Source organism: Pseudoliparis swirei, chromosome 8 (assembly GCF_029220125.1).
Source record: "Pseudoliparis swirei isolate HS2019 ecotype Mariana Trench chromosome 8, NWPU_hadal_v1, whole genome shotgun sequence".
Taxonomy (NCBI): domain Eukaryota; kingdom Metazoa; phylum Chordata; class Actinopteri; order Perciformes; family Liparidae; genus Pseudoliparis; species Pseudoliparis swirei.
In genome coordinates this window covers 3,967,177-3,990,533 of record NC_079395.1, presented here as the reverse complement: position 1 = coordinate 3,990,533, position 23,357 = coordinate 3,967,177, and the positions used below count along the sequence as shown (strand labels likewise).

The window sequence follows — 23,357 nt, the reverse complement described above, 5'->3', positions numbered from 1 at the left end:
TCCGGTTGTATCCAAGCTTCGAAAATTATATAAGCAGATCTTACTTTTATGCAATAATTCAACGTTCTCTTTCTCTCTGTCTCTCTCTCTGTCTCTTTCTCTCTGTCTCTCTCCCTCTCTCTCTTTATCTCTCCCTCTCTTTATCTCTCCCTCTCTTTCTCTCTGTCTCTCTCCCTCTCTCTCCCCCCTTAGCGGTTCGGGTCCCAATCATTTCCCGCTGGGTGAGGTCCAGCTGACGGTCCGTCACAGCTCCCAGAGGAACAAGCTCATCGTGGTCGTCCACGGCTGCAGGTACGAGAAGGGAACCCCCCCCCCCCACCACCTCCACCCCTCCCACCATCACCACCCCCCCCCACCCCCACTCTCCTGTGACACCCCGTCTTCTTCGTTCTGCCTCCACAGAAACCTGATCACGTTCTCGGACCACGGCTCGGACCCGTACGTCCGCCTCTACCTGCTCCCGGACAAGCGGCGGTCGGGCAGGAGGAAAACTCACACGTTCAAGAAGACCCTCAACCCGGTGTACGATCAGACGTGAGTAACGCCGCCGCCGCGGGGAGGCGGGGGAGGGGGATGGCGGTGGCGTTTTCTCTCCATCTCCGGTTTATTGAGCCGAGCACTTTCCGTCTCTCAGGTTCGAGTTCAGCATTTCCCTCGTGGAGCTCCACAGGCGGACGCTGGACGTGGCGGTGAAGAACGGCGGGGGTCTGCTCTCCAAACACAAGGGCCTTCTGGGAAAGGTCGGTTTCAACCCCCCCCCCCCCCCCTCTGAGGGAACCCGGCGCGCAGAGAAGGAGTTTCAACCACACACGATTCTCAGGGACGACTTTTCTTTCTCCTTGTGCCAGTGATGACAAAGTCTTCTCTCTCCTCAGGTTCTGGTGGATCTGACCCACGAGGACACCGGCAAGGGCTGGACGCAATGGTGAGTCTTCATCACGAAGGTCTCAAAACCATCGAGGGAAGCTCACGTCTAACGAGTGATGACACGAGAACTATTCATGGATCATCCTTCGATCTACAACATGCTTGTTTTTTGATGAAAAGTAGAATAATTTGTCTTTTTAATAGAACCACAGAGCCTAAAATCCTAAAATATCGAGGTTATTTTTAATTTATTTATTTACACTTTGTACGTCTTTGCGATAAATATTTGCGTTTATTATGTAACGTAAGAAAGTCCGTTAAGGGAGGTTTTTATTTATTTACTCTTTGTACATCGTTGCGCAATTTTTTTATTTTTGATTGTTGCATAATGTTATGTAAGTCTGTTATGGGAGGTTTTTATTTATTTACACTTTCTACGTTGTTGCGATATATTTTTTCGTTTGTTACGTTACGTTTTTTAAACTTACGCTTTGTACGTTGTTGCGATGCATTTGTTGCGTAACGTTGCATAAGAAAGTCTGTTACGGGAGGTTTTTATTTATTTACGCTTTGTATGTCGTTGCGATACATTTTTGCGTTTGTTAAGTAAAGTAACGTAAAAAAGTCTGTTACGGGAGGTTTTTATTTAATCACGCTTTGTATGTCGTTGCGATACATTTTTGCGTTATTTGCGTAACATAGCATAAGAAAGTCCCTGAAGGGAGGTTTTTATTTATCTACACTTTGTACGTCGTTGCAATAAATGTTTGCATTTGTTACGCAACCTAAGAAAGTCCGTTAAGGGAGGTTTTTATTTATTTACGCTTTGTACGTCATTGTGCTAAATTTTTTGGGTCGTTGCGTAACGTTACGTAAGAAAGTCCTCTCGGGCAGTTTTTTTTTCTTTTTTTTTCCGCTAGTTACGTTGATACAGGGGTTACATTAAGTAGTTACGTTTTTATATTAGCGCCATAATGAGTTTTTACCTAAATGAACCAATACGTTTTGTTCCTAAACCTGGGGACATTGGCTGTTTCTAATATGAGAAAGATATGGAACATATTCCCGATTTAACGTAGTGTAACGTTTAATTCTGCCAACTATGTTACGTCACCATGTTGAAGATCTGCAGCTGGAAAACATTTTGACACATTTTTACGAGGTCAGAGTCGTTTGCTCTGCTCTAGAACTTTGACTTTCATTAAAATAAATATATATTATAATAATAATTTCCTATCTGTTTGAAGGGAAAACCTCAAAGCTGAAAAGCGTCTTTCTCCTCCTGCAGGTATGAGCTGAGTGAAGACGGCCTGACGATGCCTCACCAACTGTAGACGGGAACCGTATCTTCATCTTCATCTTCATCGTCATATCTCTTCCACTTAAGCCTGTGTTAAGGAAACAGAACAGCAGCTTTGACATTCATCTAATCACGTCAGTCGCAAGGCCAACCTCCCCTTTAAGAAGTGAAAGGCTGAGAGACTAAAGGGAGCGTAGAATACTATATAAACATAAAGAACTGCTGTGGAAGTCTATATTCCATATTTATAGGAGAAACTATAACAGCTGTAGAGGAAGACAATCTATTTTTTTCCTTCTTGTTTTTGCCGAGAACGACGATGTACAAGTTTGTAAATATAAACGGTGATGCAGGAGATAATAGAGAGAGAGAGAGGGAGAGAGAGAGATCGAAGGGTGCAGGTTCTCTTATTAGGCCAAAGGATTGTTTGTCATTTTATTGTATTTGATTTTTTTTTAAATGAAAAATATGTACGTTTGTGAGGCGCAGCAGGCCGGCGGTCGCAACCAAAGAGACGAGAAGTATTCCCCCCCCCCACGCCGCCGCCAGGGTTTTATGGTAACCCAGCTTCACACTGGTTTTTATTCCACTGTAATAACATGTGTAATAACCAAGATATCATCAAATGTTAATGAATGTTTATTTAGTTCTGTTCCATCGCTTAGTGAAACCGGTTTGCATTTTTTAACTGAATATTTGCACGCCCGTCTTTTAAATCTTTAATCTCTTAGTTGCAGTTTAAACATTGCTTAAATTTCTTGCCGACATATTATTTTAATATAATTCATCATATCAAACTGTATGTAAAATGATCAACCATGTTTTTTTAAAATGTAGGTATCTACAGCCACAATGAATAGAAGTTAATGGTCCTCTTTGGCGCCCCCTAGTGGTAACATCACAAAAGGACATGTGCCAACCATAATACTAAAATAATAATGTATATTTACACATACAAGTTGTATCGAACTCGCCATTCTGATGCGATTAAGTTTTTTAAATAACGCGACAGTTCCTCACAATTTTTTTTCACATTAGAAGACTTAAAAGTTTAAATAAATAAAGTAGTTAAATAATTGCACATTTGGTCTCCAGGGCTTTTTCGTTTATTTGATAACGCAATAATTTGCGCGACAATCATGTAGAGTCTTTAAAAACTTTTTTATGAATCAACTATAAGTCTTAACTTGTTTTTACATTTTTTTTAATGTTTTGTGTACATGCCTCATATTCAACATACGCTTTGACTTTGCAGCACCCGAAAAAAAGAAGAAAAAAAACCCAATTATACGTCAAACTACTTCTAAAAACTGTAATAAATGTCACGGCCAAAGAGCAGCGGTCCCGTGTCGATGACGCAAAGGAGGCCAGCGTGACCTTTGACCCTTCAGAAACACGCATGTGGACTTCTCGCCTCGCCGTGTAGTATTTCACACATTCTGTACGTTGAACTGTGCCGTGTGTTTTTTTAATCGTGTTTTCGCAGCTCCCCGCGTTTCTTTTTGTGACGCTCAAACTTGTTTGTCTGAAGGCGGCTTGTTTGTTTTCTTTACTTTAATCTTGTGCCTTACGATTCACGCGAGCCGGAGGCCTTCGCTTGTGTACCGAGAGAAGTGTCCACATTTCCGCCTGTAAATGTCTTTTAAAACACAATAAAGAGCTCCAGCAGCGTTAAAAGCTTCTTCTAGTGTTCTGATCTCTGACGTTTGGACATTTCACCGTCGCCGTCTTGTTTTTTAATTTATGCAACCAATGGATGGAAGTGATCATATGTGGACTGAGGAGGAGAGATGAAGAGAGTGTATACGTCTCTGGAAGAGACCTGTCAATCACCTTGAAGCCCCGCCCCTAAAGCTTCCTCTGCTTTATGGTCTGTTTGACTCTAAATGACCATAAAGTACTAAATGATGACATCATGCTGTATAGAAGAAGACTTGAAACTAGAGACTGAGACATAAACTCATGTTTACTGAGGGAATACATCAAGAGAGAAGTAGTCAAGAATAGACTTCTATACAACCAGAGTCGCCCCCTGGTGGTCAGGAGAGAGAATGTAGCTTTAACACATGAAGCATAGACTTCTATACAACCAAATGAGTCGCCCTCTAGTGGTCGGGAGAGATAATGCAGCTTTAACACATGAAGCATATACTTCTATACAACCAAATGAGTCGCCCTCTAGTGGACAGGCAGCTTTAACATATGACGCATAGACGTTGTTGCCTGAGTAAAAGGAAATGATCTCATATTGGTGAAAAGTTCTTAAAATATAAAGCTTTGAATGCTTTTTTTTTAAACATTGAAAACTGTTTGAAAACCAACACGTGACACCATTAAGTTCTTAATAATCAATCATGCACCTGCCTTCATGTTTGAGCCTCCATCATTTTCCGACGGCACCTGAATGCAACGCTGAATGAGGAGCTGAGATTTCCGTCAAGTACTACTGAAGTGCAATATATTCCGGATATGGAGTGAGTGGGCCTTCAGAGTAAAAGTTTATAAGGACGGTTGGAAAAGTCAAACAAAATATGATATTTATGTTCTGTGTATTAGCACAGACTACTTTAAATACTTAATCACATTAATTTAATGAAATACAGGTCAAACACAGACACTGGACTCTTACGATTGGCCAAAACACGCTTTTTATTCAGGAAGGTGTTTTTTACTTGGTTTGAAATCACCAGCTATTTTTTTATTTAATATTTCTATTTCTATTATATTTTGTTTTTTACTGACTACTGGCTCTGTTGCACTTTGCGATTATTTATTAATGAAAAGTGCTTTATAATCTAAATGCATTATTATTATTAAATATCTTTTTTTTTTAAACATGACAATATTTCGTGGGAAAACAAACAAGACAAAAAAAACAAGGTCTAAAGAACATTTTTTAAAATATTAATGTATGATTGACTTATGTCTTGATTTGGTTGGCTTGTTTTCTTATTTTATTGTTTACATTTAAATCACCTTGTGTTCGCTGTACGTTCATTTTATTTGCTGATTAATTTTTTTATTCTGAGACGCAAGTGTTGCACATTTTAATATGAGAGAAATTAGATTTTCTCCATTTAAAATGTGCAACCCAATTCTTATTTTGAAAATCCCCACCGGAAACCACGTCGAGCTTGCACGTGGCTTTGAGGCCAGCTTGCTGCGTGTGAGCGCTCCAGCCTCCAGCAGCAGAAAACTCCCTGCATCCGCTCCTCCGGTCTCCTCCTCTCCTCCTCCATCCGCGCGCCTCCTCTCTGCTCCTCCGGCCGCGCAGGAGGCTCTCCGAGCGGGAAGGACGACGACCCAACACCTCGCTGTGGGAAGGGGAACAAAATGGCCTTTTAAACACCTGACAGAATAAAACCAAGGAGAGACATGCATCCTTCGGCTTTTTCCTTCCTCCGCCATCTCCTCCTCCTCCTCTTCCTCCTCCTCTTCCCCGCGTCTGCCGAGAGGAGAGTCGGTGAGTGAATTAACGGATGATTGTTTTCTTAATTAGCTGCGTCCCATTTCTTCTCCGGTCTTGCAGCCATTTTTCCTGCAGACGGAGGAGACTGTGTTCAGGCTGGCTTCACTGCAGCTTCCCCCGAGACAACAAACAAATAAACAAACAAACAGACCAGCGTGCGCGTGAGAATATCGTGGACACGATACCAGAGCAGCGGCATTAGCCATCTTTTTATTTTGTATTGGGAAGGAATACATCAAGTATAAATAAATATACAAAGAATATATGTTTTTTTTATTCAACGAAATCTAAATATTCATTAAAAATCAAATACAGAATATTGTATTATAATAATAATGCGTGCATTGGGAATTCAAATGAAAAATAAATGAATAAATTATGCAAGTTAAATGGTGGTAGTACACTTAAAATAAACATTTTAATTTAAAAATGATAGCAATAAAAATTAGAGTTCTAAAATACACGAGGAAATGTATGATACAATTAAAAGTTTTCAGAATAACATATAAAAACTACGCTTAATTTAAAAAAAGTTATATATATAGATAAATAATTGAATAATAATAAATAATATAAATATATATAAATAATAATCATTCCATACAAATATTGCATTGGAAATGTAATAATAAATACATTAGTAATACAAACTATGAGATAATAGGAAATAAGTAATGTAAGAAAAAGTATGAATTAAATGAATTCCATTTACAAAATTACATATATACACACTAACAGAATAGAAACTGTATCAATAGTATGAAATATAAAATACAATAAAAATAGGCAGTGTTTGGTCTGAGAACAAGAAGAAGTAATAAAGCAATAAATGAGCTCACTCATACACTCTCCAATTTCCAGCCCTGTGCTCCTATCAGAGGCAACTATTGATCGTACAGTGTGTGTGTGTTAGTGTAGAATAGAGACACTCATTTCTATAATCAGCTGATATGTATTACTGCCCCTCTGATTTGAGATGTGCAGCCTGCATGATGACTGATGCAGAGATGATTGTAGAAGAGAGGAGGAAGCTGGTGTTGAGACCCTCCTCCTCCTCCTCTTGCTCCTCCTTCAGATTACATAACCATCGTAAAGGGAGTATGGCAGCGACAGGACAGACTCAGCGGAGGAGACGAGCAGCAAAACAACAAGGGAGCATCGAGCTGCAGCGCTCGGCCTCCATTGATGCTTTAATTCATTTTTTAAATCCCTCAAACAAATATGAAATACCGCTTTAAGTATTTCATAATAATTCATCCAGCCTGCTGATTCTGAATCGAGCTTTTGGGCCTCTTGACCCGACAGTCGTCGGCGACGACGAGCCAACGGGTGCAGCGGCACGGCAATAAAAGCAGCGAAGAAGAACATGGGTCAGCATGGTCTCTCTGTTTGTGTTGATGAGATCAACATGTCGGCCGACCGCTGTTTACACATCGGCTGCAGGCGACTTGCCGCCAGGCTTTGTGTTGGTGTCACCTGCTGAGCGCAAGAGGTTCTCTCTCTCTTTCAGCTCCGCTTTGGGGCTCCACCGCCGCTCTCTACAAACAGAACCACGAGGGTGCCATCTGGAACCGAAAATGGTTCTTCAGATCGAGGCCATAGCATAGAAGAAACATTTTTGGTTCCACAAAGAACCTTTCAAACCAGGGGTTCTTTAAAGATCCATTTCCTTAAATAGTTATTCTGATAACCTATAAAGGTGTCTCAAAGAACCTTCAATAAAATGGTTCTTTAAAGAACCATTTCTGGTTCCACAAAGAACCTTTCAAATCAGGGTTCTTTAAAGATCCATTTCCTTAAAGAGTTCTTCTGATAACCTATAAAGGTCTCTCAAAGAACCTTTAAAAAATGGTTCTTTAAAGAACCAATTCTGGTTCCACAAAGAACCTTTCAAATCAGGGTTCTTTAAAGATCCATGTCCTTAAATAGTTCTTCTGATAACCTATAAATGTGTCTCAAAGAACCTTTAATAAAATGGTTCTTTAAAGAACCATTTCTGGTTCCACAAAGAACCTTTCAAATCAGGGTTCTTTAAATATCCATTTCCTTAAAGAGTTCTTCAAAGAACCTATAAAGGCCTCTCAAAGAACCTTCAAATCATGGTTCTTTAAGGCACCATTTCTGGTTCCACAAAGAACCTTTCAAACCAGGGTTATTTAAAGAACCATTCCCTTAAAGAGTTCTTCAAAGACCTATAAAGGTCTCAAAAAACCCTAAAAACATGGTTCTTTAAGGCACCATTTCTGGTTCCACAAAGAACCTTTCAAATCAGGGTTCTTTAAAGATCCATTTCCTTAAAGAGTTCTTCAAAGAACCTATAAAGGCCTCTAAAAAAACCTTCAAATCATGGTTCTTTAAGGCACCATTTCCGGTTCCACAAAGAACCTTTCAAACAAGGGTTCTTTAAAGATCCATTTCCTTAAAGAATTCTTCAAAGAACCTATAAAGGCCTCTAAAAAAAAATTCAAATCATGGTTCTTTAAGGCACCATTTCCGGTTCCACAAATAACCTTTTCAAACCAGGGTTCTTTAAAGATCCATTTCCTTAAAACGTCCTTCAAAGAACTTTTTAAGGTGCCTCAAACGAAAGAATGGTTCTTCAGCAGGTGATGGTTCTTCGTAGAACTTTAAAGAACCATTTAAGAACGATCATTTTTCTGTGTGTAGCTGATTTAAAAAGTGTCCTTGTGATGAGTCACTTCCTGTCGCCATGGTGATTTCAGAGCGTTTCCTGCGAGCGAGTCGTCTCCCGCTGGCGTTCAGCTCGGATCTCCTAATCATTAACACGGAGAAGGTCACCGGCGAGACGCCCGCCGCGGACTCGCTCATTAACATTTCACCCGTGCCGATTGGTCGGTCGGGGGGGAAGCTGTGCTGTGACGGAGGTTGATGAGGGCATCCCATAATAACAAGCCGCTTCCTCTGGTTCTGAACCGAAGGTCTGAACCAGGCTGTTGATCATCATGCGTGGTGTCGGGAGATTTATGAATCACGTCTTATTTTTAAGAAAGGAAAAAAAAACATGTTCAACTTGTTGAACTACACTACCCACAATCCCACAGTGTGACACCGGTGACTCGGATCGGTGGACCTCTCCGTAACCACGGAGATGTTTAACGTACCGGCGTTCGTGCTGAAGATTTGAAAAACGGACCAACGTGAGAAGCTTGATTTTAGGCAGGCCATTCCCAAAGGATTATGGGAGGCGTAGTTTCTTCACCCTCCTTCAGTCTCGATTGTGAGTGTTTACAGCTTCTTGAACGGATAAACTTTGTCGTTTTTGCTTAAAGAAAACATGCCCCTCCATCTCGCCGGCGGGTTCTGGGGTTCATGGAGGGCGAGTGTCAGAAGGTCACATTTCTAAATGATCATTTCCATCATTTTAGTTGCACTCACTTCCTGTTTCACCTCAAAATGGCGTCTTTAAGTGCATCTTTCAAGCAAAAGTGTTCCACGCGCTTAAACCAAAAAGTCGGTTTCCGCCCCAACGACGTGCAATTAAAAACACTCGTGGAAAAAAAACGTGGGCGCGGAACTCCAAGAGATTCAGTGAGAGAGAGCTCGGAGTGCAAAGCGCCAGACGGATCGATGCCGCGGCTTTGACCGATAGGGGGGGAAGAGAGGATGAGAGGAAAAGGGGATGAAAGAGGACGAGGGAGGAGGTGACGGGGCGGGAGACGAAGAGAGATCACCGCCAATGTAACCCGGAGCTGTTGGAGAACCTGTTGTTATTCTAGGTCACAGGTGTCAAACACAAGGCCCGGGGGCCGAATTCGGCCCGCCACGTCATCTTATGTGGCCCCTGGAGAAAAAGAAAATCCTATACTTTTATTTTGAAGGTTTCAAATTAAATGGGGTTATGTTATAATATTAGAGACATGTTCTCATGGACAATATTTCTACACTCAAATAAACTATCATCAAATGCAAAGACAGTTATTTAACTATATCTTCGGGAGTAGTTTATCCAGTTTGAGTTACACCGGCCCTTTAAGAGGCGGCCATGATGCTGAAGTAGCCCACGGAGAAAGTGAGTTTGACACCCCTGTTCTAGGTGTTCTTATTATTCTGGTCCGAGTGACTGACGTCGTGACCCCTGAGGACCCTGTTGTTGTTCTCAGGGGAACATCGGGCGCATATTTGGGGAAGTTGCGATGTTTCGAAAACTCACCAAAAAAATAGCCATCTGATGTACGAATCACATTCGTGTTTTACAAAATGGCTCCTCACCGAGAATGTCCAATCGACTCGAATTTTTGCACACGTGTCAATCTTCGAAAAAAAGACACACACACGGACGTCACGAGACGCAACATCAAATATAAAAGACGTAAATAGACGGCTAATTAAGGGAATGCCGAGAGAGAGAAACGGACCAGGAGTCAGAAGTCCGGCCTTCAGATGAGCTAGAAGTAGAAAGACGAAGCTTTTTAACAAGGCTCGGCCCTTTTTATTTCCCTACAGCCCGCGACCCCGAGCCGTTATCTTTCCAGAGACGTAAACACGCCCGGCAGAGATAACATTGTGTGGTGGAGAAGGTGAGCGCCGGAGGAAAATGAGTTGTTTGTTCTCAACGGGAAAGAGAGACAGGTATACCACACACACATATATACTGGTTATGTGTGTGTGTGTGTGTGTGTATATATAGATCGGTTAACTGCTTGCTGAACTCCCAGTCATATTAATAAAACATTTTATTTGTGTTGCGCTTTAAAAGGTACTCAACGGCACTTTAGTGGTAGAAACTGAAACGATAAAAACAATAACAATACAAACAAGATTAGAAACAAACAACGTACATAGCCGTCATCACCGGTTAAATAACAGACTACAGCATTAATACATTTCTTGTATGCGTAAACTCAAGTTTTTTCAGGGTACTTGTCTTCTAACATTTTCAATGTTAACAGAAGTTTAACTTTATTTTGAATTTTATTGGATGCGCAAGAAATGCTCACGGCGTGGCTCACTGGTCGTTTTTAATTTCCTCGTGGATGAATAAAAAACAATTAACATGCCCCGTTGAATAATTGGCTTTATTCCTTCAAGGTGACCCGTCTCCAAGTGGAACCATCGGCCGCCTCCGACAGGTGTCTGACTCGAGCAGACAGATGGCATCCTGGGAAATGCGGTGCCGCGTTAAACGTCTGGACGGCGCTCTTTGCTCACGCGGGTGGGGGGAGGGGTGGAGTTCGATGGAAACGCTTGGCGCCGGTCCTCGGCGCAACACCGCGACCCATTTCAAGCTCTGCCGCCGCGGAGCGATGGAGGCGGAGAGCGGAGAGCGCCGGGTGGCAGCCAGAGTCCAAACGTAGCTCCACTTCCAGCTCGACTGGAGAAAAGCCTCATCGTAGCTCCCTCACGTTCACTTAAATCCTCTTAGTAGCACTTTTCGTCTTTTAATAACTCTCTTAATAACTTTTATACACGGATAAACACCAAACTTTTTACTTCCATTCAAACCAAGTCCACAAACGTGTGTTCACAAGAATGTCTGCAGTTGTTTTTAGAACTAGTGTCCAAGGTTCTTTGGATAATCCGCAGAACACATTTTTATGGGGGATGATCATTTTGGTCCAACTAATATATATATATTTGTTTTTGTGTTTTTCGGCCAACAGGTTGCCTGTTTGAGAGCGACCTGTGTTCCCCGTATGAGGTCTGCGTCAACGGTAAGAAATCGGATGCATCTTTCAAAGCTTTTTTTTGTTTTACGACAAACACTTCCAAGTATTTCAGCTCATTTATCCAGAACAACAACGAAAGCTTGGAATGGAATATTGTATCATCGTCTGTGAGAAAATGACTTTATTTCTCAACAACAACGTCTATGCTTCATATGTTAAAGCTGCCTGGCCACCAGGGGGAGACTCCTCTGGTTGTATAGAAGTATATGCCTCATGTGTTAAAGCTGCATTCTCTCTCCTGACCACCAGGGGGCGACTTCTCTGGTTGTATAGAAGTCTATGCTTCATATCTTAACGCTGTATTCTCTCTACTGACCACTAGGGGGCGAGTCCTCTGGTTGTATAGAAGTATATGCTTCATGTGTTAAAGCTGCATTCTCTCTCCTGACCACCAGGGGGCGACTCCTCTGGTTGTATAGAAGTCTATATAATGACTCTACTTCTCTCTTGATGTATTCCCTCAGTAAACATTGTAAACATGAGTTTGTCACAGTCTCTAGTTTCAAGTCTTCTTCTATACAGCATGATGTCATCATTTAGTACTTTATGGTCATTTAGAGTCAAACAGACCATAAAGCAGGGGGCGCTTTAGGGGCGGGGCTACAATGTGATTGACAGGTTGCTACCATGACGCTGTCGGGTTTCGGAGTTATCCGTGTTTTGTTTTTTGGTGTCTGACCTTTGAATCTTTTTTCAGTGTGAACGAGGTTGTCTAAGCTGTATATTGGACCTTGTAGTTTTTTGTTTGGAGACTCAAAGCGCTGCTCGTTAGTTCACCTGGAAATGCAAGTTAACTAAACTTGAAGAATTCCTTTGATTCAACTAAGAAATGAAAGTTAATAAAGTGGATTGAACTAGTTGTCTAAACAGAATTTTAAAGTTGTCAGAGTTGATTTAACTTTTTGTCCCTTGTTGTTTAAACTTGATCCACCGAGTTAAAACAAAGAATTTTCACATTATCAGTCCAAGAAAACTTTTCTTACCGAGTCGAACAAACACACATTTGTGCTTTATTGTAACTCAGGTGCACCAACAACAACAGTGTCCAAAATCACATTCAGCCTCTGTGTGTTAATGATTGCAGTCGAAAGAGGCGGGACATTTAAATCAGCATGCATACAAGGAAGCAGAAATATTAATATTATTATCAGTAGACTAGCCTTTGTAGAATAAACTGCAGGATCTTGTAACTTACATCCACATATAAATACCAATTCACACTCGGCTGCGGTTCCCTCGCCGCCGCTCTGAGCCCCCTGCTGAGAATCAACCCAGAACCATAAAAATAAACCTCAAAGCATGAAAGTCGTTCATCATGCGTTTTATTTTTTCTCGAGTCCTGGAAACACTTCTATCCGTAACTCCACTGGGTCAGGAAGCCGATAACCGGGTCGCTCCCCACAGGCGCTTCTCTGACCTTTTTTATTAATCTTTTTTTCCTCTGTTTTTATTTGTTTTCCGGCCTCAACGTTCTCCCCAGGATTTAAAGCCAACAACAGAATACGAGAATCGGCCGTGTAATCTAATTAAGCCGGCGAATGCTCCGTTAGCAGGAGCAGGTGGCCGTGCCGCCGGGTACGACTAGGTTTCTCACCTGCCTCCCGACTCGTGTTTACTTCAGGCGGTGTGTGTGTGTGTGTGTTTGTTCTAAATTCATTAGCTGGGCTGCTTCCCTGTGTGTGCGCCCGGTGTCCTTTACAAAACGTGTCCTCTTTGATCTAATTGTGACAAGAGGAGGCGTGTCGAGCTCTGTGAGAAAATCACGATGTCAGCCGAGAGTTTCATTTATAGCCGAGCTCAGGTGGGCTCTCCGTCTGTGTTGTGGCTGCTTCAGGTGACCTTGTTTCACTTTACTTGGACGGTTTGTTCTGCGTATTTTATTTCTGCAAGATTTATTGATTTGTATATATATTTAAATTGTATTTACGTATGTAGGAATTGGATCAATTATTCATGTATTTATTACATAACTTGGGCAAGGGCTACATGCTGGATCAACATAAGGGGGGGGGGGGCTAAACTGGAAACCGGATTGAAGAAGATGATTTAAAAAAAATACATCTGCGATACAAAAAAGGTTGTTTTTCTATTTGTCTCTCTTTCATCGTTGTCTTTTCTCGTGAAATACCGAGTAGCTTTACTTGTCATCCTTTATTTAAAGGCTCACTGTCGTTGGATGAGCTGCAAACATCGTATGCAAGAAAAAAGATCCAACATCAGTTCACATAAATAGGGAGAAATGCTCAAATGAGGAAGTGGAAACTGAATATACTTTAATCTTTTCTCCTGATGGCTCGGTGACTGTCAGACGGCAGCTGAACGCAGTGAGAGGAGTTTTGTTGTGCGTGTGTGTTTGTTGTTGTTGTCTGCTTCTGTTCCTCGGTCATTAAAAAGCTCTTAGGTGCTCTTAGGTTGGGTGGTTGTCCTGGTTGTGTTCCCTTGTTCCCTCGGCTCTGATGTCCTCGCTGTGATTTGAGGGATTACTTTCCCTCACTGCTGGTTTTTTTCGTGACAAGGAAGTGCTTCGACTCTTTCCACTTCCTGTCTCCATCAGAAATGGAAATGCGTCACGTTGTGTGGATTTTCATCTGCTGCTTGTGATCTGTCCCAAAGCAGCTAAAAGCTCACCAATAGAGTGTGTGTGTGTGCACGTGCCCGTGTGCGTGTGTTTGTGTCCCACAAATTGGTAAAATATGATTGGGCCCCACAAAGGAGGAAGACGTGTGTGTGTGTGTGTCCCACAAATAGGTAAAATAAGTTTGGGCCCCACAAAGGAGGAAGACATGTGTGTGTGTGCGTGCCCCACAAATAGGTATAATAAGTTTGGGCCCCACAAAGGAGGAAGACGTGTTTGTGTGTGTGTATAGAAACATATATAACGCAGCGGCACTAATTAGATTAGTCCTCCCACACAGCTCTGGGATCAGCTAGTCCTGGTAACTGTTATAATCGTCACGCTGACTGGTCAACAGTCACTTTAAAGGTACACGACGCATTTTTGTGAGCGTGGAGTGCAAATGGAGGAAGAATAATTCTCTGAATCTGTAATAACCTGGCAGAGGGGGGCTGCTTTTGGAGGAGATTTACTCGTCCACCTTTCAAAGAAGATGAAAAGCTCCCCTTGGAGTCAGCCAGGTGAGGCGAGGCTGTTGCCTACAGCTGCATCTCACAATGGAAAAAAAGGTCCGGTGGCCCCGCCTCCGGCCATTGTTCTCGCCAACCGTGTGTCTGAGCCGCTTCAATGGCTGCTGTCAAACAGACCCTCGCACACAATGCCAGTCTGCTGTGTTGCTCAGACCATCAGGACACACAGAAGATCTGATTGCTTTAATCTGTCGGCTTTTTCTTTCCTAACAAACAAAGGGAGGTTGTGACAACTAGATATCTCAATACCCAGAGGAAAGTGGTTCTTTTAAACGCTTTTTACGCTTGACTCCTGGACGCACACAACACACACTATTATACAAAAAAACACACCTCTGTGGTTTAATGCTCATTCTTGTGAATCCCTCCATTCTCTCTCCTGACCACCAGGGGGCGACTCCTCTGGTTGTAGAGAAGTCTATGCTTCATGTGTTAAAGCTACATTCGCTCTACTGACCACCAGGGGGCGACTCCTCTGGTTGTATAGAAGTCTATGCTTCATGTGTTAAAGCTGCATTATCTCTACTGACCACCAAGGGGCGACTCCTCTGGTTGTATAGAAGTCTATACTTCATGTGTTTAAGCTGCAGTCTCTCTCCTGACCACTAGGGGACGACTCCTCTGGTTGTATAGAAGTCTATGCTTCATGTGTTTAAGCTGCAGTCTCTCTCCTGACCACTAGGGGACGACTCCTCTGGTTGTATAGAAGTCTATAATTCATGTGTTAAAGCTGCATTCTCTCTACTGACCACCAGGGGCATGGACTAAAGGCTAGCCCTGTAACCTAACAGCATTTATTTGTCTTATCGTTAGCTATCTTTCACAGTTAAATTTATTACCTCAAGACATGAAGACGACGATACTTCTTTTTGGTTTAAATATAGTGAAAAAAGTGACCAGTTAAAAAAAATCACAAATAATTAGGGAGTAAATAAAACCACTGTAATGAAACAGAGTTCCAACTTCACGCCTTGTCGTTCTGCACGCCGGGCATTTAAATAAGCCAGCATCGTTCTCTAAGAGCGAGCCTGAAGCTGATGAGAACATGTATTAAAGCATTCCCTGTGAGAAAACGGGCACAGTGCTCACGATGGTTGTTAATTAAAGCCGCAGGGATTAAATGCAACCCGTCGCTTTTCCGACAGTTTTTTCGACTATTTTCATTAAAAAAAACGCATCTTGCAAGTACTTTAAATAAAGTACATCACGTAGCCATCTATAATCATGTATGTTGTACGCTGTGCGGCGAGACAGACGTGTTGGCGTTGGTGCTCCTGGCGTTATACTGGCGTCATGTCAAGAGAGACAAAAGACATTATTCCAAGGGACCAAATGTGGTAACTTCACCATCCAAATCCTAAAACCACAGGAAGTGATGCAGTAACCCAGGATTCATAGGGGAGTGATGAAGGTGACCGTGACATCTCTTTCTGAACAGGTAGTCGTCCTGTCGCGTCCTCCTCCGTCTCCTGCTCCGCCGTCGAGCCACTGTTGCCTCCACCCGGGTGTTGATTGGCTCCCGTGGCTTAACTGTCAGATCTGTAATGGGGCTCATCTCGAAGAAGCTGGAACACGAGTTTCCAGCAGAGATTATGGCCTCTAGTTACGCTTTCATTGGCATTGCTCAGCAAGCGGAGAGATGAATTCAAACGCACTGTGGATGCTGTGCTATTATTCCTGCAAATAAGACATTATGAACCTCTGGTTTGTACAGACCAGGGGGGGAGGGGCAGCTTCTCAGATGGGAGGAAAGAAGATTTTTATAGTAATACGTCTTCAGAAAAACCGACGGTGAGGTGGTCTGTCTATATTAACAGTTTGTGATTTATTACAGTTTGACTGCTGGACAGCTTCTCAGAAAGGAGGAGAGAAGGTGTCTACAAATGAAAGAGCATCCTTTTGTTTCAGCAAGTGCCCCAATACATCATGTGTCTGCATTAATGTGACAATGCCCTCAAGCGGACAGGGTAGTAACTAGAAAAGGTAGTAACTAGAAAAGGTAGTAACTAGAAAAGGTGCACCCGGTAGAGTGCAGATCTCCGTCAGGTGTGTCTGCAATGACCACTGGTGTATTATATGGTTGAATGAATGAATACAACTCATTCAAACTCCAAAACAAGAGGCGTTGTATGCAGGCAATCAGCTCGGAGTAGTTGCGTAAGACGTGTCATATTATCTTCCCAACACAAAATGCGTAGTTAGTAGATGAGTGTCGGTGAGGTACTCAGCAGGAGGTTGTACGGGTAGTTCCGTTAGCTTAAACACATCTCGGAGCCTTCCTGCTCTGCCAGTAACTGTCACTTCCAACACACACACACACACACACATCGACTGTCCCGTGATCCAGCTCTCGACATGTATGAGGGAAGGCTTTTCTACAGCTAGTGGAAGCGGGTTGCCAAGCAACGCCCGATGCCATTGATCTTTTACGAGAGTGCGCTCCGTGAGGCATGATGGACCAGTGCGGGTCCCCGGAGGCAACAGATCCATTAAGATGTTTTAATCCAGTTCATTAGGCCGGACTCGGTTTGCTGCCTTCAGTCCACATGTCCCAACAACACCGTCCAGACATCCTGGAGACCCAATGCGAGCACTTTAGCACACGCCATGTCGACTGATTATCATACACGAGTCGAGAAATAATAACATCTAGCAGGGTCAAAATAAAGGGAACATTTACAAGTTTTATCCATCGTGGATTTATTAAGCTGTGCAAATTAAAAGTTAAATGCACATACACAATCCTCTCTGAAAACATATATAGCACAAACAACACCACACTCAGGAGTGGACAACAATTATTTAAATTATTTCATTTATATCTTTTGTATTTAATTATATTTTATGCAATCTATTCATCATAACCCTTTCCCCCCTCGTATTTGTTCTTCTCTTGGAGTGAGCACCATTTGATGTTTGTTGTTCTTGGTGTGTTGTACACTGTGTACCTGAACATCATGTGTACAAAGACAAACAACTGGAAAATGGACAAAGAAAGTGACTGTATGAAAATACATATTGTTATGTTGTTGAAAATAAATATAAAAAGTGAGTTAAAAAAATAATTAAAAAGTTCGATGCAGAAGTACAGCAGCCCCTCGCAACTTTTATATTAACATATTTGTTAATTGTATATCCTTGAGTTGGGTAAGCTATAAAATAATGAACAATGATCTCTTCTGAGAATAAAAAGCAACACTGAGCACAAATCCATCACAGAGATTACAGTACAAGATGCACAGGACTGAAAGCTGCTCATGATACTCGTCATTCAAAACAAATACAGTACATTTAACTACAACGGGCACTCGGTAGAGCGCATACCTTCGCATATCACAAGATTGGGCATTGAATTATGAACATTTTGGCATTAGTTGCATGCCAATTGGATACAAATTGACCGTGCTATGGTAAAAAGAAGATTTTGACCTTTTAATGACCTTGAACTTTGACCCGATCGATCCCAAAATCTAATCAAATGGTCCCCGGATAATAACCAATCATCCCACCAAATTTCATGCGATTCGGTTCAATACTTTTTGAGTTATGCGAGTAACACGCATACAAATAAATAAATAAATATATACACGGCGATCAAAACATAACCTTCCGCATTTTCAATGCGAAGGTAATAATAAAGAACGGGCAGATCTTGCAAACCCGTCTGTGTTTAAGAGGCGAACCGAAAACAACATCTGGTGAGCGATGCCGGTCCGTCTCCTCCCTCTTTATCCTCCCTCTGCTCATGAGACTGAGCCTCCTGCATCCTCGCTCTGCTCGATTCTGGACCATAAATCACAAGAAGACGTGTTCTGGCTCGGAAGATCGGCCCTCTGGTAGCGAAACGGGATGAATTACAGCGTCTTAAGAAATGCATGAGCATAATTACGAGAGATGATTCAAGATGTTCCTTCTGGGAGGCGCAGAAGGAGTGTTTATTGTCTGAGACCAGAGAGGCCTGTGGTGCAGCAGTGAACTCTGGATCTTGTGTTAAAGAACGTTTGCAGTTAAAACGAATCGTTCGACATCAATAAGTCATCATTTAGATTTTATGTTCATATACGTTGGATTGTTTTATGGTTTCACTCGGTCCCCGAAGAGACATTTTGAAGCCTGGATTTGTTTCTTGAATCCTATCTTTGTCTCCTGGAAAATCCATGCTTCAAAACAAACACCGGACTTTCGCCCAGGAGACCACTGTTTGGATCTCGTGCAAAGAAAAAGAGAAGTAAATAATAACACATTTTGTCACGTCAGTTATTTGAGTTTCTTGCTCAGGGGCACTTCAGCAGGGTGCAACACCGGGCTTATATACCCAAGAAGTCCAATTGAGGAACATCCACATTCATTACGTCGAGGCTCAGTGTCAACATAATCCAATTTTCATCTTGAGCCTGATGCTAATCTGCAGCTCTGGAAGGGTTTAATTATGAGTCAGCTGTAGTTCCTGGAAGAAACGGAGATGTAAGTGCATGAAGGGCTCTTGTAATGATGATGGTTCAGAGGACAGCGAGTGAACGCTTTTGTTTCCTGGTTTTTCGTTTCTCTTTCTCCGTATTTATTTCCCTTTTCTTATGTGAGCTGGTGGTGTAACGCTCAGGAGAGGCAGCGCAGTGTCTAAGCCCCTTTTTAACCGTTGTACAATTAGGTCTTTTTTATTCTATCATACAGCCGGGCGACGTCATCTGACAAAACTGTTTATCTTTATTTCACAGATTCAACTCATTCCGCAAAACAAAATAAAGCTTCAAGCATAAAACCATCTGTTATGTTCAAGACAATTTGCATCGACGTGACAATTTTCCAAATCCAATTTATCAAAATTTGCCGGCTTCATTTTTTTGCCGTCTCCATCCACGTCCTCCTTCCTCACCGTTCCGTCTCATTGTAAACATTGTAAACAGCCGAACATGCGCCCCGGTGAAACACAGGAGAGTAGTTGCCCGCGGGTCATCCTCCCATGCACGTTAAACGGCACTCGCAGGTTCTATGGAGACGGCACCGATGACGCACTGGCTATTTTTAGACATAAGTGGCCTGAATTACCATTTAACAAGTGCAGTTTTGCCAGCACAGTGGGGCTGCACCAGTCAGTTAGATATTCATCCCGACGAATAGAAGAATATCTGTCTTCTTGTCAACAATGAAGAAATGAGTTGGTTCACTAAGCTGTAAAATACAAGTGATTTTTATCTGCCTATCTGTTATTTGTTTCTTTTTTAAACTAACCTGGGGGAGGGGAAGGGTGCATATTTGGAAGTCGCACTGGTGCTCATAGTTATGAAATGTAGTGCCACCGTCTGAATGTTTGTAATACATGTAACTACCACAAAAACCTGGCAGGTTCTATTGTTGGATGAAACAAATTCCTGATTCGTGGTTGAATGAACATTTAGTCACTTTTTAGAATAAAAGAACAAGTGAAAGATGTATTATATGTATTAGCTTTAATATAAATGTCCTTGACCTAAGTGTGAGATGCAAAATAGGCTCAAATGTGAGTTAGTTTCTCTAATTAAAGTGTTCATGTTTTGACAGATGGCATGTTTGGGAGGTGTCACCCTGTTCCAGTGAAGGAGGTCTACACCTACGATGTCTCCCCGTCTGTAGTGCAGCGCTTCAGGACGCTGCTGGAGAAGCTGTCCTACAGAGGTACACACACACACACACACACACACACACACACACACACACACACACACACACACACACACACACACACACACACACACACACACACACACACACACACACACACACACACACACACACACACACACACACACACACACACACACACACACACACACACACACACACACACACACACACACACACACACACACACACACACACACACACACACACACACACACACACACACACACTGCTGTCCTTGCACACATCGCACAAACATGCAAGAGCTGTGCTTTGAAAACAGTTTTCCTCAAATGAAATATGTTGTGGCTTGCGGGGGTAGAGAAAGCACGTATGCTTAAAATGCTGTACTAACCTGACTGCACCGCCTAAAAGCAGTTTCTTTCTCATAAGAGTCGTGTCTGGCCGACACGGCTAACTTAGGGGCTTTAAAACCAACTTCAGGAAGCAACACTTCAATGTGCATCTCTACCTGTGAGGCTAGACTACTGGACCAATTCCTGGCAAAGTACCTTCTTTAAATAAGTTCATCTGCTAGAGCAGTGGTCCCCAACCTTTTTTGAGCCACGGACCGGTTCCGTGTCAGAAATAATTTTCACGGACCGGCAATATAAATGACGTAATACATATGACGTCATACAATTATACGAAGGGCATAAAGTTCCAAAACTACAACTCATCATTACGCCGAATTAGTGTGAGCCGTGCGCTTGTTTACCTGCAACGAGCCGCTAATGGAGACGGCGACACAGACGTGTGATTGGTCCGCTGCTCCTCACCGAGTTCTGGTCGCTGTCATTAGAACACCGGCAGAGTTCGCCGTCATTTGCATCTCCAGCACATTTTTTTTCTAGCTCGGACGGGCTCGATTCACCGGGTGGGTTTGTTTACAAATGGGTTGCAGGTCTATTCTTTTGCAGTCGGGTCTTTTGCGGTTGGAGTACCGCTCAAACTCTTTGAAAAGCCTCTTCCACCCGGTCAACGTCTGAAACATGTAGAATATTCCGCTGTTCACTCGCCCACACAGCAGCGACTTTATCGGCCAACTTGAAAACAGTTGTCATTTCCCTGAAGTGACAGAATTCATTGAGCAGGTTGAATCTGTTTGAAGATTCTTTGTCACTGAAATGTGCCGCCAGCAGAGGGTTCGGCGCATGAGACTCGCCCGCAGCGATGAACCCGAACTTTAAGACTCCTGAACGCGGCTTAGACGTACACACGGGTGGATCCGGTCCTTTTTCAAAATAAAATATTTTTCCGACTGATAAAAAAAAATAAAAAAATAAAACTTTTTTTCTTCACTTTTTTTCCGCGGCCCGGTTCCAACCAAGCCGCGGACCGGTACCGGGCCGCGGCCCGGGGTTTGGGGACCTCTGTGCTAGAGCACCAGTGTATTTGCTGTATCGGGGCTACGAAATTGCTAGTCTGAACTGTCTGGTCTTTGGCAGGAAGTAGATAGTCAACCTTGATCTTCACTGATTAAAGGGTAGATCAGCCATTGTTCTGAGCGCACTTGGTCTTGATTGCTGGCCATTCCACTAAGGAACGGCTGGGGGAGTGTCCGACACAGCTGCAGCTAATTATCGTCAACTCAGGTGCATAACCAGGTACGGTCTTTAAGCGTCAGCTCTAGCATCAGTGGAGACTTGGAAAATAAAGACGTAGGAGTCTTTCGTTGGAGTCAAGACTCGGAGGATAAAGGCAGGAGTCTTTCGTTGGAGTCAAGACTAAGAGGATAAAGACATAGCAGTCTTTCGTTGGAGTCAAGACTCTGAGGATAAAGGCAGGAGTCTTTCGTTGGAGTCAAGACTTGGAGGATAATGATATAGGAGTCTTTCGTTGGAGTCAAGACTCGGAGGATAATCATATAGGAGACTTTCGTTGGAGTCAAGACTCTGAGGATAAAGATATAGGAGTCTTTCGTTGGAGTCAAGACTCGGAGGATAAAGATATAGGAGTCTTTCGTTGGAGTATTCAGGGGTGGCTGAGTATACAACTTCTCTGTGACTATGTGTTTATTTGCCATACCTGTGCGTATATCAACTTGTAGATACTATAGGCCTCGGACTCGGGTCCCGTCTACTGCCAGGACATGGTCAATCCTTACACTGCAGCCCGTTCACTCCGCTCAGCATCTACCAATCGACTTGTGACTGCGTTACTGCGAGCTAATCACTCGACAAAATCAAGACTGTTTGCTGTCCTGGCTCCTCAGTGGTGGAACAAGCTCCCCACTGACGTCAGGACAGCAGATAGACTCTACATCAGTGGTCGCCAACCCGTCGATCGGGATCGACCGGTCGATCTCGGAGACGTTCCCTGTCGATCTCCAAAATAAAATGAAAATAAAATCACAAACACATTGTGCCTCGTTCTCGAACATTTTCTGAAGTGTCTTCTGAAACGTTTTCTTCCTGACTGGAAGATCGACGTCAGAAAAGATCTCCGCCTGATTTTAATGAACGCCTGAAAACGGGTTCTCTGACAGCCGTGTCCTCAGCTGTGCTCCCCGAGAGAGGGGAGCGTATAGTACAAGTGGGGCGCAGGGGAAATGCAGAAAGACCTTTATTCATAACTTTACATATTGCACAAGTTCAAAGTACAAGGACATACAACTACGTCATCAATAAATAAATGTTGTAATGCCTGTACCTTCGTGTAAATGTTTACGTTACGGCATTAACAAATTACGCATGCGCAACTGCCGAGAATCTTGGCGACTTGCCAGGTCTTACCTCCGTGAGTTGGGCGTTTCTGCTGTTGTCCTTCAAAACAAAAGCTCAACATTGAGCTTTTTTTCTTGTCTGATGGAGCAATCTGGTTTACTTGAAAGTGATTGCAATTATATGTATTCTATTATTTGAAAAAGCACAGATGCAGGAGTCACAAATGGTGATTCTCATATTTATTATAATTATTTAAATCTGAGGATGCCTGTAGAGCTGATTCAATTCAATTCAGTTTATTTGTATAGCCCAATTTCACAAATTACAAATTTGTCTCGGAGTGCTTTACAATCTGTACACATAGACATCCCTGCCCCAAAACCTCACATCGGACCAGGAAAAACTCCCAAATAACCCTTCAGGGGGAAAAAAATTGAAGAAACCTTCAGGAGAGCAACAGAGGAGGATCCCTCTCCAGGATGGACAGATGCAATAGATGTCATGTGTACAGAAGGACAGATTTAGAGTTTAAATACATTCAATGAATGTGACAGAGTGTATGAATA

General features: G+C 42.7%; 2 protein-coding genes and 1 long non-coding RNA gene across 5 annotated transcripts in view; 2 read left to right on the top strand and 1 right to left on the bottom strand.

Moving 5' to 3' along the window:
- The window catches only part of esyt2a (extended synaptotagmin-like protein 2a), a 36,907-nt gene extending 33,059 nt beyond the window's left edge, over positions 1-3,848 (top strand). For both annotated transcript variants that reach the window (XM_056420282.1, XM_056420283.1), the window contains 5 exons: positions 193-291; positions 403-534; positions 635-740; positions 876-925; positions 2,156-3,848. In XM_056420282.1, coding sequence (XP_056276257.1) covers positions 193-291; positions 403-534; positions 635-740; positions 876-925; positions 2,156-2,201 — 433 coding nt within the window. In that variant the 3' untranslated portion in view covers positions 2,202-3,848. The remainder of the gene's footprint in view (positions 1-192; positions 292-402; positions 535-634; positions 741-875; positions 926-2,155) is intronic.
- A 260-nt stretch (positions 3,849-4,108) lies between these two features.
- Positions 4,109-21,364, bottom strand: LOC130197570 (uncharacterized). The gene is made up of 2 exons (XR_008832495.1): positions 20,844-21,364; positions 4,109-5,481 (listed from the first exon to the last, which is right to left on the bottom strand). It is a non-coding gene; the product is annotated as an uncharacterized LOC130197570 (long non-coding RNA).
- Positions 5,475-23,357, top strand: part of LOC130197554 (receptor-type tyrosine-protein phosphatase N2-like) — a 159,097-nt gene continuing 141,214 nt past the window's right edge. Inside the window, exons 1-3 of one of the 2 annotated variants that reach the window (XM_056420280.1) lie at positions 5,475-5,630; positions 11,258-11,308; positions 20,006-20,119. In XM_056420280.1, the coding sequence (XP_056276255.1) occupies positions 5,543-5,630; positions 11,258-11,308; positions 20,006-20,119 (253 nt within the window). In that variant the 5' untranslated portion in view covers positions 5,475-5,542. Of the gene's footprint in view, positions 5,631-11,257; positions 11,309-17,170; positions 19,639-20,005; positions 20,120-23,357 lie in introns of those variants that run through there. The other variant, XM_056420281.1, reaches the window with a different exon arrangement.